Source organism: Macaca thibetana, chromosome 17 (genome assembly GCF_024542745.1).
Source record: "Macaca thibetana thibetana isolate TM-01 chromosome 17, ASM2454274v1, whole genome shotgun sequence".
NCBI lineage: Eukaryota > Metazoa > Chordata > Mammalia > Primates > Cercopithecidae > Macaca > Macaca thibetana.
In genome coordinates, this window is record NC_065594.1 from 21,974,449 (window position 1) to 21,992,294 (window position 17,846).

Below are 17,846 nucleotides of genomic sequence, written 5' to 3' on the forward strand. Positions count from 1 at the left end.
TGAGCAGGAAAAGGGCATTCTGGGGTTTTGTCTTGAGATATGTAAAAAAAGCTTCATGTGACATTGTGAGTCCATTACAGCCCTCTTAAAACCGAGGCCAAAACACCAACAGCAGACATCATATTTCTGAGCTTCCCAGCTAGAGGAGACCAGATACTTGTTTCTTTTAGGGCAGCATCCCCAATGTTTTTGGCACCAGGAACTGGTTTCATGGAAGACAGTTTTTCCATGGACAGGGGGTTGGGGATGGTTTTGGGATGAAACTGTTCCACCTGAGATCATCATTAGTTAGACTCTCATAGGGAGCGCGCAGCCTAGATCCCTTGCATGCACAGTTCACAATAGGGTTCGCGCTCCTACAGAATCTAGTGCCACTGCGGATCTAACAGGAGGCGGAGCTCAGGCGGCAATGCTCACTCACCTGGTGCTCACTTCCTGCTGTGCGGCCCAGTTCCTGACAGGCCACAAACAGTACTGGCCCGGGGGCTGGGGACCTCTGTTTTAGGGAATGGAATTTGAATAAAGAGAAACCTACTGATCACAGTATATAAAAAATAGGATGTTTTAAGCAAATTTCAAGCAGGCAAGAAATGATCAAATTGTTCAAATAAAACAGAAAGATATTAGGCATATAGTGACTTTTAAAGTTTTGCATTGCTCCAAGTATACCCCAGGGAATTGTAGAGCCCTTTATTGATGCATATATTTAAAAATTTTGAAAGTAACAAAGCAATCCATCAGATTATAAATCTAATAGTTCCTCAAAATATATAGCATTTATTAAGCTTTTTAAATCCAATAAATCTCCTGCCTAGATTACCCCTACTGACTAAATGAAAGTAATGTATGTACAGAAGAAAAAAGGGACAATCTGAAAAACAAAAGTCTACGTTCCCATGTTGACAACTCTACCAATTTCTCTTTTTAAAGGTAACCAGTAACCACTATTAACAGATCCTAGCACATCCATCCAGAAAATAAGGTTATGCATCCAGTACAAATGGTGTGTATTTTTCTATGAGAAACCTTTTCACTTACACAAAGGAGCTAATATTATATACACTATTCTGTACCTTGCTTTTTCCACTTAACATATCTTGGAAATCTATTCATATGTATGTTATCAACAAGGCTGCTATAAACATCTTCCAACATATCTTCTGAAATCCTTACATAAATATCTTTATAAAAAATTCTTAGCAGTAGAAAGGCTAGATAAAAGAGCACCTGAAGTTTTCATTTTAAAAGGTACTGGCAAGTTGCACTCTATGTCCCTGAAGTGTTTTTCAGTTTGTTTCTCTTACCCTTTGCCAACAGTGCATAATCAAATTTAACTTTTGCCATTCCTCATAGATGAGAAAAGGCACGAATTACATGGTGACCAACTGTCTGCATCAGTAATATATATGTTTGCAGTTTCCATTACAAATAACAGAAACAAGTCCAGACTCATTGAGCCTGCCCTGTATTCAGTCTTTGGCTTGATGCTAAAAGTCATCACACAGCTGTAGGAGGAGAGACCTGGTTTCTGGGGATCTTTTCTTTTTTGTGACCCTCAAAATGGCAACCTTCATCTCCTCTGGGTCTCCACTAACTCCCTTAATGGTTATGAAAATCATATAATGGTGGTAGGAGATTTCTTTCTTTTGGAGACGGAGTCTCACTGTCACCCAGCCTGAAGTGCAGTGGCATGATCTCGGCTCACTGCAACCTCAGCCTCCCAGGTTCAAGTGATTCTCCAGCCTCAGCCTTCCAAGTAGCTGGTATTACAGGTGCCTGCCACCACACCCGGCTAATTTTTGTATTTTTAGTAGAGACGGGGTTTCACCATGTTGGCCAGGCTGGTCTCAAACTCCTGACCTCAAGTGATCCACCCGCCTTGGCCTCCCAAAGTGCTGGGATTACAGGCGTGAGCCACCGTGCCCAGCCCTGTGATAGGCAATTTCTAATTACTTAGCCCTTACTGGGCCAGGCACCATGCTTGATGATTTAAAACAGTAGTTATCAAAGTGTGGCTCCTGGACCAGCATCATCAGCATCACTTGAGAACTCACTAGAAAGGCAAACACTCAGACCCCAGACCTACCGAAGCAGAGACTCTAGGGATGGGGCCCAACAGACTCTGCTTTAACAAGCTCTCTGCATGATTCCAAGGCATGCTGAAGTTTGAGAACCTCTGGTGTAACACATTATCTTAGCTAAGTTTTCCAACAACCCTCTGAGGTAGGTGCTAGTATGAATGCCCATTTCACTGATGAAGAAACTGAGGTTCACTGAGATGAATATTTACTTGTTCAAGCTCATATATTTAGAAGTGGTGAAGTTGGGAATGAAAATTACATCTGTCCAACTTCAAATCATGTATTTATACCCATTTCATGACGGACCAAAGTCTTATGAGCTCTGTGGTATGTGATGTGCTAGACTTTGTACATATTTGGATAAAAAGGGCCAAATATGCAGCTGGTCCTTGAGCTGCTCAGAGTCCCTGGGGAAGACAACACATACATGATTGAATCGCAAGATGAGAACTGCTTAAGAGAGCTGCAGAGGGCACTGAGGGAGGCCAAGAAAGACTTAAAGGACCCCTTGGCTGAAACTTGCAGGTAAGTTGAATTTTCAATGCAAACAAGCCAAACATTGGAGGTTGTGATGGGGCAGGAAGCTGCATTTACCTCTCTACAAAAGTGTATTGAGGAACATGAGAGCCACAGTGCAGAAGAATCAAAGTGTCTGGAAAAAAAGGTCCCTACTTCTTTTGTGTCTACCAGGCTGGAACCAATTTCTCTCAGTGTATGCCCTCAGCCTTCTCATTTTGTCTAAAATCCAGTCTGTCCTACTTTTTTTGAAATAAAAGTCACTGAATAAGCCTCAGCAGGTGAAACTTAGACAGGTGGGGCCAAGGGAGTGTTTTCACGAATACAACCCTGTTTTGGGGTTGCATGTAGAGGGGAAGAGGGAGTTGGGAAACCTGTGTTGGTCAAGTCTTAGCTCCATCACTAATTAGCTGTGTGACCTGAAGAAAGTGTCCATCTGTTTGAATCCCAAGGCAAAGTGGGCTGGACTAGACCATTCTGAATCTTCTTTCTGGCTCCGGGAGCCTTTAGAACAGGGCTTAGCAAACTTTATAAGGAAAGGAACAGACAGCGATTATTTTTGGCTTTGCAGGTCATACATCTACCTTGCTATAGAAGGTGTCTACCCATAGAAGTGGTTTGTCTCCTTAAATAGAAATCCTCTCACTTTGTCTGTGGCTACTCTTTCATGATTCTCCCCAGGTACGGTTTTCTTTGGTTGGAAAACAAACACTAAGTTGTACTTCTCTTTCGGTTATGCAAAGAGTCAAGAACACATCACCTCTGCTTTAAAGTAACTTTACTAACACCTCACTTTTCCTCAATTTGAAAGTGTCCTGGCTTTAAAAAATCTTTGTAAATTTTTTTTTTTATGCATGGATTTTGTCCAGTGTAACTCAGAGACCGTTTTCCAGAGTCCTCCAATGCTATCAACACACACTCCCCTCGCCTGACGTTGGGCAGTGGCTAGAGTCCAGTCCTAGACCTGGGCTCATATCAAAGTGACAGAGTTTTCATCTTTAGCTCCCCGAAGTTATACCTTTCCTGAATTGCTGTATTTTACTTAACATGCACTCCAATTCTTTATTGTTCCAGAGTGTAAGACTTGATTTCTATCTTACATTTTGGTTTTATTAAAGATATTTTTTAAAAAACATAATGATTTGACTCAGTATATATATTTTCCATGAGACTGAAAGGAAGGATACCAAAAAAAAAAAAAAAAAAAAGATTCAGTTCTGGCAGACATAGTGTCCTCCACCATCACCTTTGGCATCCTGTGAAATAGAACATTCTGTGCTCATCCTTGATGTTGGAGTTTCTATACAAATTATTTTCTCTGGATATTTATTCCCTAAGACCAAAGAGGTATTTTTTAAATGGAAATAATGTTTCCAGCACTTAATGCGTTGGCAAATACAGCCATCAGTACAATTTTGAGGAGAAACAGAAAACCCGTCACATTGCTAAAGCAGTTACGGGGAATTTTTTTTCCCATGGATGAACTACAGCAATGACTGCTACAGACATGGGAAAACATTTTAACACTTCATAAAATTCCTTTTTGACAGCAGGGGACATAGAAGCCAAATTTCCCTTGATGGAAATAAAAAATGTTGGCTGCTGAGATGTTCCTAAGAAGTAAATGATTTCAGAAAGCGTTTTCAGGCAGAAGAAATGTGGACGAGGACACCAATCTGCCTAAAAGGGGGATCACAGTACACAGAGATCAGAAACCCCTCACATTTCACTCTAGCACTTAGCACACAACCTGACACTTGACAAATATTTGTGGAATGAATTTAATCATTCATTCAGACACTCGAGGCTTTTACGATTTTACCCAAGAAGATAGATGAGGGCGTGACAGTGGAGAACTGTCAGTGCCCTGCGCAGCTGTCTTTGACAATAATTCTGACCAATCTTCAGCACCTGCAGAATCCAATGCACATAATCTCAGGGTCGAAATGGGGCTTAAAATTCACAGAGTAGCCCAAGAGGAGTAACCTTCACAGCAAGGTATAGGCAGAGCATTTGCACGGATTAATATCTGATCACCTGTTCTATGATCACTTTAGGAGCTTTGAACCTCATGGTTGGGTCCTGGAAAATACCTGTATTTAGATATCCAGAGATGATAAAGGATTCACATGGTTGATATGATAAGGACTGTAGAATCTTAAGGGTGGAAAGGAACCTTAGGGGATTATATGATTAAACCCTTTTATTACAGAGATGAGAAAAAGGAGACTTTAGTTGCTTAAAAGACTTTCCCAAAGTCACAAGGCTAATTAATGGTCAAACTTGGATTAGAACCAGATCTCTCTGCCTAGTCAAAAGTCTTTCCACCATCTGCAGTTTTTAAGACCTAAGATGAGGTTGATGCCATTTCCTATCACAAATGTATAAAGCAAAGTTGCATGATAGTTCTAACCTTTCCAATCTCCAGGTTGAAATAATATTGATAACAGTACTCTAATACTCCTACTGTAAAATTCTCAACTAAAGTATATGCTGTGTGCTCTACTTTAAAGAGAATGGCATATTAGAGCTAAGATCATTGAGATCATTTCACTAATGATCTAAAATAAACAAACAAAAACCACTTAGGTTGTGTTCTGCAATTATTAGGTTCTAGCCCAATTTTCAGCACCGCCTTCCTTTCCACCTGTGATTGGTCAACAACCAGTTTTTTTTTTTTTTTTCCCCTGAGGTCTTCTGTGTGCTTACAAGAATTATGCCAGGTCCAGAAGTGGCACAGTGAAGTACAAAAGAGAATAGTAAGTGGCCCATATCTCTATTTAGCCTAAAATCTTGCTAGAGGGAAAAGCAAGCAAACAAACCAATAAACTTGACGCACATAAAATAATTAGAAAATAAGTGCTCGGCCGGGCGCGGTGGCTCAAGCCTGTAATCCCAGCACTTTGGGAGGCTAGGGGAAAAGCAAGATCGAGACCACAAAACCCCGTAAACTTGACGCACCCAGCTACTAGGCTGAAAGAATGGCGGGAACCCGGGAGGCGGAGCTTGCAGTGAGCCGAGATCGCGCCACTGCACTCCAGCCTGGGCAACAGCGTGAGACTCCGTCTCAAAAAAAAAAAAAAAAAAAAAGAAAATAAGTGCTCAAGTAGATAGTCTTAACAAGTGCTGCAGAAGGTAGGGGAAAGGGAGATGATTATGGGTTATAATGGATGAACAAGGTTTCAAGGACGAAATGTGATAGAAGTGGGCTTCAATTTTGGCACTTGGAGGAGGGGAAATATTTCAGGCAAGGGAAACAGCACAAGCAAATGTGTGGAGGTAGGAAAGAGGGTAAGTGCCAGAAGTAAATACTTCATTTTCTAGCCAGATAGCAGCATTTATACTCAGTGTCATGTCAGCACACCTCTTCAACTTTACCTGTAAGCTGTACTTTCACATTTATAATATTCTTAATTTTCATTTTACACACACACATACACACACACACACACACACACACACACAGAAAGCAAACTGTACAAGGAGCCAAGAGTCTTGATTCTAATCTGCCCATAAACTACTAAATACCCAAGGCCTCTCACGTCTGCTCTCTGAGCCTCAGTTTCCTCCTCTGTAAAATGAAAGGGTTTGGCCCAACCCTTTAAAGTCCCTCTTAGCTCTAACATTCTATAATTTCTGCTTTTTATCCATGCTCATTATATGGATGGCACATATTCTTAAATTAATATTAATCAACCCTCTGCACTGCCTCTGGCTTTCCCATTTGCCTTTTCTCCAGTTTGTTCCCTTCTCTCTTACTAGGAAGCATGTTGGGAAAGTAGCAAAATGGGGATATCATGGAGTGTTTAAATTTTTATTAGATATGTGTGTGCTGTAATTACAAAAAGGCAAGCAAAACTTATCATCTTGGCATGCATATTAATAACTGAATGCGGTAGTCCATGCTTCTTGAACTTTATAAACAGCTCCTGTATGAGCTTTGAAATGACAAGCTTTGTTCATAACTGAGAAACTGAAAGTGGGCAGGTCTGTGGGGAGTTCCTATGAAGCACAAATTTTTAAAAAGCGAAGATCAAAACTCCAACGTCTCTGAGTTGGAAAACCTGGGGAAGTTTCTGGCAAATGGACGGGTTAGGAAATGGCAAAAAGATGAGATTAGGATGCTAGTCTAGTGACATGACAAAGATGATTTACCTGTGCCAAATTTTTTTTTCCTCTTTTTTCTGTATCTAGCAAATGAGGTCTATCCAGCTATCCCAGAAGGGAGGAGAAAGCCCTAGGTGCCACAGCAGGATAGACGATGTCCTGATTTAACGTCTTTCATACTTAACTGGACATCCATGGTCAGAAGTGAAAAATCACCCCACACAGAAGCGAATGGATGCTGTACTCCCCAAACTTCTGGTGGGGTTTAGTTACAGTCCCCTGACACTTTAAGCCAAGGCTTTGCTAAAAACAATGACTGTTTGACATTTAATAGCTGGTCCTGGGGTGAAGACCAGAGATATAAAAAAGGTTAGAACTTTTGCAAATATGGACGAAACTAAACACCATCAAAGTTAGAGCTGCTGGACTTTGATGGAGACCTTTAAATAAATCACAGCTTATTCTGTATGTTATTATTAATGACTTGTGGTGTTTTTCAAAAAACTTTTGTAAAGCACTGAACTTCAGGAGTGGTATCTCAGCTTTCTTTCTCCTCAATGGCTGGAGAGCAATCTAGGCCACACATGTGAGCCTATGGATCCTTTCCAAATGAAAGCAAGAACAAGTACACAAGCACGGAAAGGAGACAGGTGCATCTAATCCAGCTCATGGATCACACCTGAAGTTTCCCTTGTCCTATACGACCAACTGGTTATTTCCAGCAAAATCCATAAGGGGACCCACATGCTTTTACCGTGCTTTGAACTCTGCAATGTACCTGAACTCTGCAATGTACCTGAGGGCTGAGTGAGCCCTCCGTTTGGGATACCCAGCCTGCTCCACTAGTTAGCTAGTTTGCCAATACATGTGCTTCCAAACCACCTAACAACAATTTCCCAACATTCCCCTCCTGTCCCACGAAGTCAGGAGATCAAGACCAGCTTGGCTGTTTAGTGAACAGGCTACCATGGAATGCCATGAAGGACGGCACTGACACTGGGAAGATCTTTTGGCACTGACTCTGAGGAGATCCCTTATGTGGGAGGGAGCAGTCGGGGCTGCTATGGAATAACCAGGAGATTTCCAGCCACCTGGAAGAAGGAAAACTGAGGTGCAATTCCTGAATACTCATGCTTAACAATTCTAATCTCGTTCTAAGGGAAGAAGCCAAAATGTGGTTCCTGTGGTGTTTGCCAGGAATATTAATGCAGACAAATGGGGTGTGACTGGTTCTGCTTTCGGAAAATGCAGCAAGTGTGTCAGTCACTGAGGACTTTGGCAGTTATTGTTTTACCAGCATCCCCAAAGTCCTGACACCAAACACACCTTACCACACTGAAGAGAGCTGTGGAAACAGGAAGTGCAGTTGAAACACAAATATAGCTTCACTAGAGAGAGGGAAACTTGGGACAGGAAAGGAGATGCGTTCGGATTAAAGGATGAAGAGATGTGTATGTACCTACCAGGTTAGTCAGGTTACTGCTAATCTTTTCACAGATTGGGTTCCTTTTGGCAGTCCTTTTTGTAAAAGCACATAGAAGAGAATGGAAAGTTCTGAGGTTGCTCAATGAGATATGCAATCGTTCGGTTCTGCCTCACAGGCTTAATTCTAGCCCAGGCTCACATTTAAGGTATCCCCCATCTTCAAGTCATCCTGAAAGATCTTGGCTGTCAAAGATTCACATGAAGGCTCCTCAGAGTCTCCATGGCTGGGGTGTGTATGCCCTGGTCAGCACTGTAGGATTTTCAGTCTTGGCTATTATCTGCCAACTGCTGAAATACTTCTCAGAACCAAATTACAGGGCTAAGGGGGACTCCCAAATAGTAACAGGCAGATGGTAAATACAGAGCCTGTTGGATGGTTACAATTGGGAATACTACAACATAAATTTTTGATGATTCTTTCACCCTAACTCTCCTGATATTTCCTAGCCTCTGACCAAGAATTTGGTAAAGTGTGGCAATTTCCAATAAAAAGTATAGCTGTTGAGCTTTTTCTCTGATTTGCTTCATTACACATGCAAGTTGAAACCTCGTTTCCTGCAGATGATGCTAACATCAATGCCAAACTACTCAATGAGGTCACCAGAAATTTCTGAACTCACGGTTTCAGGGTTCCCTCCTTCCTGTCATCTGATTTACTCATTCATTCACTCACTCATTCACCCAATATTTCTTGCATATTTCTATGTTATAGGGCTTGATATATATTGATAACTAAAAAAGACATGTCTCTTCCTTTGTGATGCCTGCTATAATAACTAAAAGCAGACATATCATGAAATCACTACTCATTTGGGTAAGTGTTACAAGGGACCCTAATAAAGATGCAGGGGGCGGGGCGCAGTGGCTTACGTCTGTAATCCCAGCACTTTGGGAGGCCAAGGCAGGCGAATCAGGAGATCGAGACCATCCTGGCAAACATGGTAAAACCCCATCTCTACTAAAAATACAAAAAATTAGCCGCGCATGGTGGCACATGCCTGTAGTCCTAGCTACTCGGGAGGCTGAGGCAGGAGAATCATTTGAACCCGGGAGGCAGAGGTTGCAGTGAGCCGAGATTGTGCCACTGTACTCCAGCCTGGGTGACAGAGTGAGACACCATCTCAAAAATAAAATAAAATAAAATGCAGCGATGGCAGATCTACTAGAAGAGGGTGGACCAGAAAGACCTCTCTGAAGGGGTGGCCCCTCATCCAAGACCTACAGGATAAGAAGACGTCAAGCACACAGAGTATGGGAAAGGGCACCCCAGGCAGAGGGAACAGAATGTGTAAAGACCGAATGGTGGAAGGTGGTTTTGATGGGCTCAGGGGAAGAGAGGTCAATGGGGATGATGCATGGTGAGTCTGAGGATAACTGAAGGTAAAGAGGTGGGCACAGAGAGCTCTGTCGGCTAGGGACAGTGAATATTCTCTAAATGCAATGGGGAGCTACTCAAAGGGTTTAGTGGGGAAGACGTGATCTAATTTGTATCAGATGGAATGTGAAAATAAATCAAACTAGAGTAGAAGTAGAAAGGGAGGCACTCTGTATGACAAAAACTGCAAAATTCTTCCTAGTAGCCATTCTCCCCTCCTGCCTTATTATGAGAACTCCAATTTTACTCTGAAGAGCGGTAGGCCCAGTAAAAATTGTATTTCTCACATTCTTTGTAGTTAGGCATGGCCAGGTATAATAATTCTGCCTAATGAGACCTACGTGGAAGTTAGCTGGGAATGGAATTTTGGGCAAGTTTTGCTTTCTTGCTATAATGACCCAACTCCTTCATGTGTCTTTCTTCCTCTTTCCTTACGTGATTTCAGCCTGGAAAAAGAAGATGTGATGGCAAGTGAAGCAGCAGCAACCATCATAGACAACTATCCAGGTAAAGTGAACAGCACCAGAGAGAGCTCAGCCCTGGCAGCCTTGAACCACTGGACCAGTGCCAACAAACCCCACATCTGGATTTTACTGTGTCCCAAGAGAAAAATCTTCTACTTGTCTCAGATGCCGTTTGGCAGAATTTTCTGTTACTCACACGTGGGTGCCATGTCTAACTGACACATCAGGTAACCAAAGCCTGACTTGGGTGGTGGCGGTTACAATGAAGAAGAGTGGGCTGAATCGGGGTATATTTTTGAAGGGAGAAACAACAGGACTTCCTGATGACCTAGATGTCGGTTGTGGTGGTGGGAGATGGCAATTATAAAAAGTACAAGACTTTGGCTTGAGAACTTATGAGAATGGGAAGGAAAAACCAAAAGAGGAGCAGGTATGAAGATTAGAAGCAAGGATTCCATTTTTGATATTTCAAAGTTGAGGTGCCTAAGAGGCAGTCTCTACTCCTGTGGTTTCCAGGAGACAGGATCTTGCTGGCCCTGTTCCACCCCTTCATTCACTCCTTCTCAGGGAGTGATGAGCCAGCCTGCCCAGGGAGAGTGCCTGTTCTGCTCACCTACTCCCTTGCTTAGGCATCCAAAGTGTAGCCTCCAGGAATGTGGCTGGGGTCTTCAGTACCGCCTGAAGCTGGATGCTCAACACAATGTCCAGCATTCAGAAGCCAATTATTGCTGTAAATCTCCACATCACTTTCCAATTTGGTTGTTATACCAAAAAGTATTTGTAGTCCCACATGCTACACTTTTCTGTCCATCTCTCAGTTGCTTCAAATATGGGCCAACTTACACCTATATAATGACAGGTAGACATTTCGTGTTCTTTCAGCCACATCATAGGGGCCTCATTGTAATAGGTGCCTCTTTCAATAGTTACTGCCAAAGAAAATGAAGTTCTCGCCTATTCATGGCTGCCCTCTTATCTTTATTGTTAGAGTCAAGGGTTGAGTCTTCCTTGCCCGTTGGGACTATAAACTGCATGGGAATTAGAACTTATTTAAAATTGATGCCAGTGAGCAAAAGGTAAACATACTGTAACCATTTCACTGTTCAGGCACATGACTTCTTACTATAACTCTGAAGAAACTGTATGATTAGAATTGTTTTACTGTGCTGTCTCTTATTTTTCTCCACTACCAGTTCACTCTTACCTTCCCTCCATCCACTGATCCATTCTTTCCTTCCCTCCTTTAAAAACTGCTGTTAATGTTGCTTTTCCTTATTCTATCCCTAATAACCTTAGAGTTTCTAGACATACACTGTTAAAGAAAGGGTCATTCATCAAGCCTGGTGAATCTAGGTAATGTGGTCTGGTATCAGTCTGTGTAAGGACAGAGCAGTCTTATTTTTCCTATTCCTTTTCTTTAAAGACAGATTGGTCTTATACTGGATATTAGATCACTTACCAGAATTTACATTTGGGAATTTGTTATACAATATGCTACGCTGCTGTAAAACCTGTCTTTTGATAAAGTCATATAAGATACTTTTACATTTAAGATCTCGGTTTTGCCCTCTCTTCCATCCCATCCTGACAGATACATTATTCCTTGTGTTTGCACTGATGAAAGAGGTGATAGGCATTTTGGCACACTACATCACAGAAAATAGTACTTATCTTCAGAATGGAAATATACATCCCACATGTCACTATCGCGTAGGGCCCTGCACCTGGTATGGAATGGAGCGTGGCATTGTTACAGTGTCATTCAATGGCTTTTACCAAGCAAGAGAACATCGGCAGCTGTGATGCATGATGCCGCTGTGACATTAACTACAGACACAGATAGAGTGCCCATAAAAAAAAATACGCCCTTTTTTTGAATAGAGCCCTGGGTAATTACCCTGACCATTGTTCTAAGAGAAAGCCCCATTTACACCCCTTCATCATTTAGACTCTGGACATAAAAAAAAAATCACTGGCATTAAGTAGTTAAGGCAATTTGCTTTCCAAATGAAGAAAGGACAAAAAAAAAATCCCTGCTCTTGAGTTGCTCATTTTGACAGCCACAGCTCACCCAAATAAAAGATCCTGAGGAGTTTTTCTGATAGTACCCTTTTCCTACACAGAGCCCAAGGAGAACGTGTTCAAGTTTGCTTTCTGCTGTCAGCACTAGGAGGACACAGGGGGCTGTGTGGACAGCCTGCGGGTGAAGGGTGGCGGCCCTGCAGCTATGATATGAACTGTGGTGGGTCCAGCAGGCACAGATGCATCTAGCTGCCCTGCCCTGGTGGCCAGGCTTGCTGTTCTGAGGAAAAGCTACAGAAACGTTGCTCACCTTGAGAAGTAAACTCTCAGGGCAGGGTCCGTGTTCCTCCAAGGTGCCACAGAACATGAAATAGGTTATGAGGTTTGCCATTCAATGTGGAGTAAAAATGGGAGATTATTGAACTACTTACCCCCAAATGAAAAAATAAAATTAATCAAAAAGAAAAGGCAAAATCACAACAAAAGAGATGGCCCCCAACATTTTACTTACATTGAGTGAGAATCCCAGTTAAGGCATTTTTGAAATTCTCCTTGGCTTCCTCCATCTCCTGCTCATGTGTGGCTTTTTCATTCATGAGCCGGCGGACGTGGCTGTTGGCCGACTGCACCATGGAATAGAACTGGTTTGCGGAACGCCGATTCACCTCCCCTCGTTCAATCCAGGAAAGCAGCACTGTGATCGCCTCTGAAAACTTGCTATCATCTGGAAATGGAAAACCACCAAGTACAAATCATGCCAAGATGAGAAAATACACTTTATTCGTATTCCTCTCAAAAGACAGAGCATAGTCCAACCTAGTGGATATATTTTCAGAACTCAACAAATTAGCTTTCCTGAGACTGACTGCCATATAATCACTTAATTTCTCTTTTCTCATCTAACTTCAGGGCACCATAGAACCACTCAGGAGGTTCACATTCTCATCTACCAACTCCATGAGCTCAGCTATAGGAGATTCGTTCTGGGCATTCTTAGGAATAAGGTACAGCCTAATTCTTCCACCAAACCTTGTTTTCTCTTTCTTAAGATGGACTTGAAAAACTGTTATTAACCTACTTGGTCTCTACTTCATTTCTTTGTTCCTTTAACAAAAATATGACACAGTGTTACCAGTTTTCTGATTTATAGAATCAGCTGACTTAGTGTTAAAATGTGGAAGAAAGATTGGATTACTTTAAAACTGGTTGTAATGTATGGTACTATCCCTAAGGCAGGTAGTAGGAATAAGTCAATTCTTGTTCTACTGTAGTTCAAAACGAATTCCATTTTAGGGCTAATACCATATATTTAATTAGGCTGAAAAACAGAATATTTCCTAGTTTTCCACAAAAGAGAACATGTTTCCTGAGGTGTTCAGTGTTTGCTTTGGATTGCTGTGGAAAGCCCATTTGAATCCAGTTTGAGATGTGTGTGTGTGGTGTCGGGGGGGACAGGAAGTAGGAAATACAGTTCCATCTGAAAATAAGTGATAAATTCTATTTCAAAGAAAACAGACTTGCCTCTTTGGGAATGGTTACTGAACAAACCTGTGTTGTGTGGCTTGGAGGTGGAGAAAAAGGAAGTTTGTGGGTGATTAAGTTAATTAGAACTGGAAGTTGTATGTCAGCTGTTACAACATTAATCGATCTGACTACTGCTGAAGGCTCACTGCCTACTTTTCAGGCAAACCTGAGGAGAGAATCCTTTCATTTGTATTCTGCAATCCCTAGAAAATGTGCTTTAGGGGAAAATATCCTACATTTTTACAAGTAAACTAGGTAGACTCTGAATGCTAAAACTAAGGAGCAAAATTAGATTGAAAGATTCAGATTCTTACCCATTCGTTTAAAAAATACTGAGGGTCTACTGTGTGCCAGGCACTGTCCCCTCCACTGGAGGGGCATCGGAGACATCCTTATGTATTGTTTGCATATAAACATACATACAGTCCACACGAATAGACAGGGGGAGATTCATACTTGAGAAAAAGATTTCATTTCACTCAGCAGATTTTAAAATCAATCATTGAGTTCTTATTAGTATTTTACACATCATACGAAACCTTCCCACCATTGAATGCTTTGTAAATGTATAGGGTGCTTTACAAACATCTTTAGTGTCTTTTCTCCCAAAGACCTCCTCCCAGACCAGTACAGCTTCCTTAGTATGGCTGCTGCTTGCCCAGGAGGTGCGTGTCCTGAAAGAAGGTAGGGCTGAGCCTAATTCAAGGTCCTGCGGTTGAGCTCTGCCTTCCCCAGGGAAGAAAGCAGCTTTTAGGGATGTGCTCATGCTCAGCCACCATTCTAAGCCCTCTCCGGCTGCACAGCAGCCTTCTAGATTTGGGGATCAAAGCTTTTTTTCTGAGCGAACCTGCCCCCCTGCCCTCACACTTTAACCAGAGGAGACAACTGGCCTGGGAGTGCTCACAAAACACCCTGTGAATGACAGACTCAAGTTGCCTTGACAATCTCAACCCATAGGCACAGAACACACTTACTGAGTATTGTAGCCGCTTATACCATTTTGTTAACTCGGGAATTTCAGTCTAAGTTCAACCCTCAGTGAACTCCAGCTGCAATGGTTTCTTATCTCATTTCATGGACCGAAGCGGCTTGTATAAGATAAAATCCATCACACAACTTAACATTACGTTCAGTCCATGGAGAGGCCCATAATTTAACATTATGTTTGTGAGAGGCCCACTGCCACCGTTACTGGCGGAATAAATTTTGCCTCCCTCCACACTCTCTACCTCTCTTCCCACCAATATATGTTAGGAGAATGGACCTCAGCAAAGACAGCGGAAATAAACTTAATGCTCAGAAGAAATCTTTTTTTTTCCTCTGAAAAGATAACAACAGAAAAAGAGAACACTGATTTCATGTACTATTTTTTCCCCTTTGCTATGAGTTTCATGTCTACATAACACAGAGAAAGAAAAATCCTTAACATTTTTGTTATGAGCTTTACAGGGACAGAGTGTAATGCTGTTCTCCTCTTTCTCTCATATACAGGTAGTTTTTCCTTCTCTTGCTCGTGGTGGCTTAGTTCATAAATAGACTAACTTTACCATCAGGAAAAAAACACTTCAATTTTAAAAACGTATGTTTGCTCAAATGGTCTGAAAGCCACATTTTATTGCTCGTCACACCTAGACCTAGAGCACAATACATTCACCTGCAGATTATAGTTTCAGAAAGAGGAAACAATATGCTTAGGATTAAGCCACTGAAAATACACGCTTTCAAAAGTAAGTAGCCAAGAGATTTTCTAACATGTTAACAAGTACTAGGAGACAGAATTCCATTAGCCTAAAAGAGGAATATAGTTTCACAGACTCCCAATTTCATCTTCATTTCTGAACTTTCTGAAACTGACAGGCCGATATATGATTGATGTACTGACATTCAAATTAAATTAAAAAAACATTAGTTAAGGCATGCTTGATAACTCCAGTCAATATTTGTTGCCATGTAAGAAGTGACTTTAATTTATATTAATTAAGACTAAGCCAGTAACTCCCTCTGGATGGCTACAGGAGGATATTGGGAGCGGTCATTTTCAATACTCAACTGTAAATTCAATTTTGTATTCAGTGGAAAGATCACTGAGAAGGCAGAAAACAATATAAACTAATTTAAACAGGATTTAGATTGCAGCATTATTAAAGCTATTCATGTGGAAAGAAATTAACACTGCTCATAAAAATCACATCAAAGACGCACTTATAAAAATTCCAAATACTTTCTGTGAACATGCTCAGGCATAACTCTGAATGTGGATGCAGTTTAGAAGCTAGAATGTGCAGATGTGCTTTTTCCACAGTAAGAATTGGGAAACATTGGTATATTATGGAGGGAATATAAATCATTTGCTCATTAGAAATTGCCCACCGTTTTCTAATCAGGATCCTCACAACGTTAATGCACCTGAGTTAATAGACAGGTTCATTTATGAGTCTTGCTTTTTTCCTTTCCATCCATCCGTCCCGCTTCCTTTTCCAGAGCCCTCTTTGTTAAACAGCACGGCATGCCTCCCTGCATTTGCTCATGCTGTGCACTTATCCTTGGGTCTCTCACACTCCTGGTCCCCCAGGCAGCTTTTATTCTTCCCTGAAGATTCTGCAACCCTAGGATGCATTCGGTGTCTCTTTGCCATGTTTCCACAATACCCTGCATATCCTGCTATTAAAGCATTAGTCACTCTGTACAGTAATTGTTGGTTTACAGATCTGTCTCCAGTTTTGAGGGGCTAATATGAGAATAAAATTTCCAAAACATATTTCAGTCCTCTGGTGACTCTGAGTTTTTTCCTTTGTATTTTATATGTCATTGCACTCTACAGTAGTTCCTCCTTATCCACAGTTTTACCTTCTGGGGTTACAGTTACTGTAGGTCTCAGTTAACTGTGGTCAACCGCAGACCAAAAATAATAAATGGAAAATTGCAGAAATAAGCAATTCATCCATTTTAAATTGCACACTGTTCTGAATGGCATGATGAAATGTCACGCTGTCTCACTCTGACCTGACCCGGATATGAATCATCCCTTTGTCCAGGGTTGATTGTCCATCCACATTGTCTACACTACCTCCCTGTGAATCACTTAGTAGCCACCTGGATTGCCAGATCCACTGTAATGGTACAGCAGTGTTTGTGTTCAAGTAACCCTTATTTGGCTTAATAATGGCCCCAAAATGCAAGAGTAGTGATGCTGGCAATTTGGAAATGTCAAAGAAAGGCCACAAAGTGCTTCCTTTAAGTGAAAAGGTAAAAGTTCTTCACAATAAAGAAAGTAAAAAATTGTATGCTGAGGTTGCTAAAATCTAGGGTAAGAACAATTTATGTGTGAAATTGTGAAGAAGTAAAAAGAAGCTTGTGCATAGTATATATAGTGTTCAGTACTATTCATGGTTTCAGGCATCCACTAGGATCTTGGAATGTATCCCCCAAGGATAAGGGGAAACTACTGTATTCCCAATAGATTTGTAGCAATTGATGCTGGAAAGATACAAATGCAATGGTTAAAAGTTAGGAAACATCATAGTTGATAATAAACATTTAAATTTCATGTCAAAGAGTATTTTCACATGTGCCATTATCTACCAGAGATAGATGTTCTCATGACAACTAAGCTGAATGATTCTGTTATATACTTCAGGCTTCAGAAGTCGTTATCACTGGCAATGAAAGTTAAGAGTGATGTCAGAGAATCCCACAGAAGCAAGGCCCTCTGCAGTGAGGCACTAAACGGTTTATCAAATAACTCAAAAATGTTTTTGAAAGCCTTTTTAATTTTGGGAAGGTAAAAATTCCTTTAGCTTTGTGAAGAGTAAATAATGTTATAGTGATACTATCAGATGTCACCGCTGGAATCCACGCCCATCTCATTTCATTTCTGGTTATTTCAGACTTTGTTAACCTCCTTCCCTCTCCCTCTCTTCCATGTTTCTTGAGAACTTGGCACACAGTAGGCATTACAAACCTGCATACGGGAGAGCTCTTTGCTATTCAAAGACCAGGCGCAGAAGCAGCCTTTGCGAGCTTGTTAAAAATGCAGACTCTGGGCCGGGCGCGGTGGCTCAAGCCTGTAATCCCAGCACTTTGGGAGGCCGAGGCGGGTGGATCACGAGGTCAGGAGATCGAGACTATCCTGGCTAACATGGTGAAACCCCGTCTCTACTAAAAATACAAAAAACTAGCCCGGCGTGGTGGCGGGCGCCTGTAGTCTCAGCTACTTGGGAGGCTGAGGCGGGAGAATGGCGTGAACCCGGGAGGCGGAGCTTGCAGTGAGCC

The 17,846-nt window shown here is 41.6% G+C and overlaps 1 protein-coding gene across 6 annotated transcripts in view; it reads right to left on the bottom strand.

Annotated features, from left to right (window-relative positions):
• ENOX1 (ecto-NOX disulfide-thiol exchanger 1) overlaps nt 1–17,846 on the bottom strand; it is a 578,892-nt gene that overhangs the window by 128,364 nt on the left and 432,682 nt on the right. For all 6 annotated transcript variants that reach the window (XM_050766189.1, XM_050766187.1, XM_050766188.1 and 3 more), the window contains one exon: nt 12,562–12,774. In XM_050766189.1, coding sequence (XP_050622146.1) covers nt 12,562–12,774 — 213 coding nt within the window. The remainder of the gene's footprint in view (nt 1–12,561; nt 12,775–17,846) is intronic.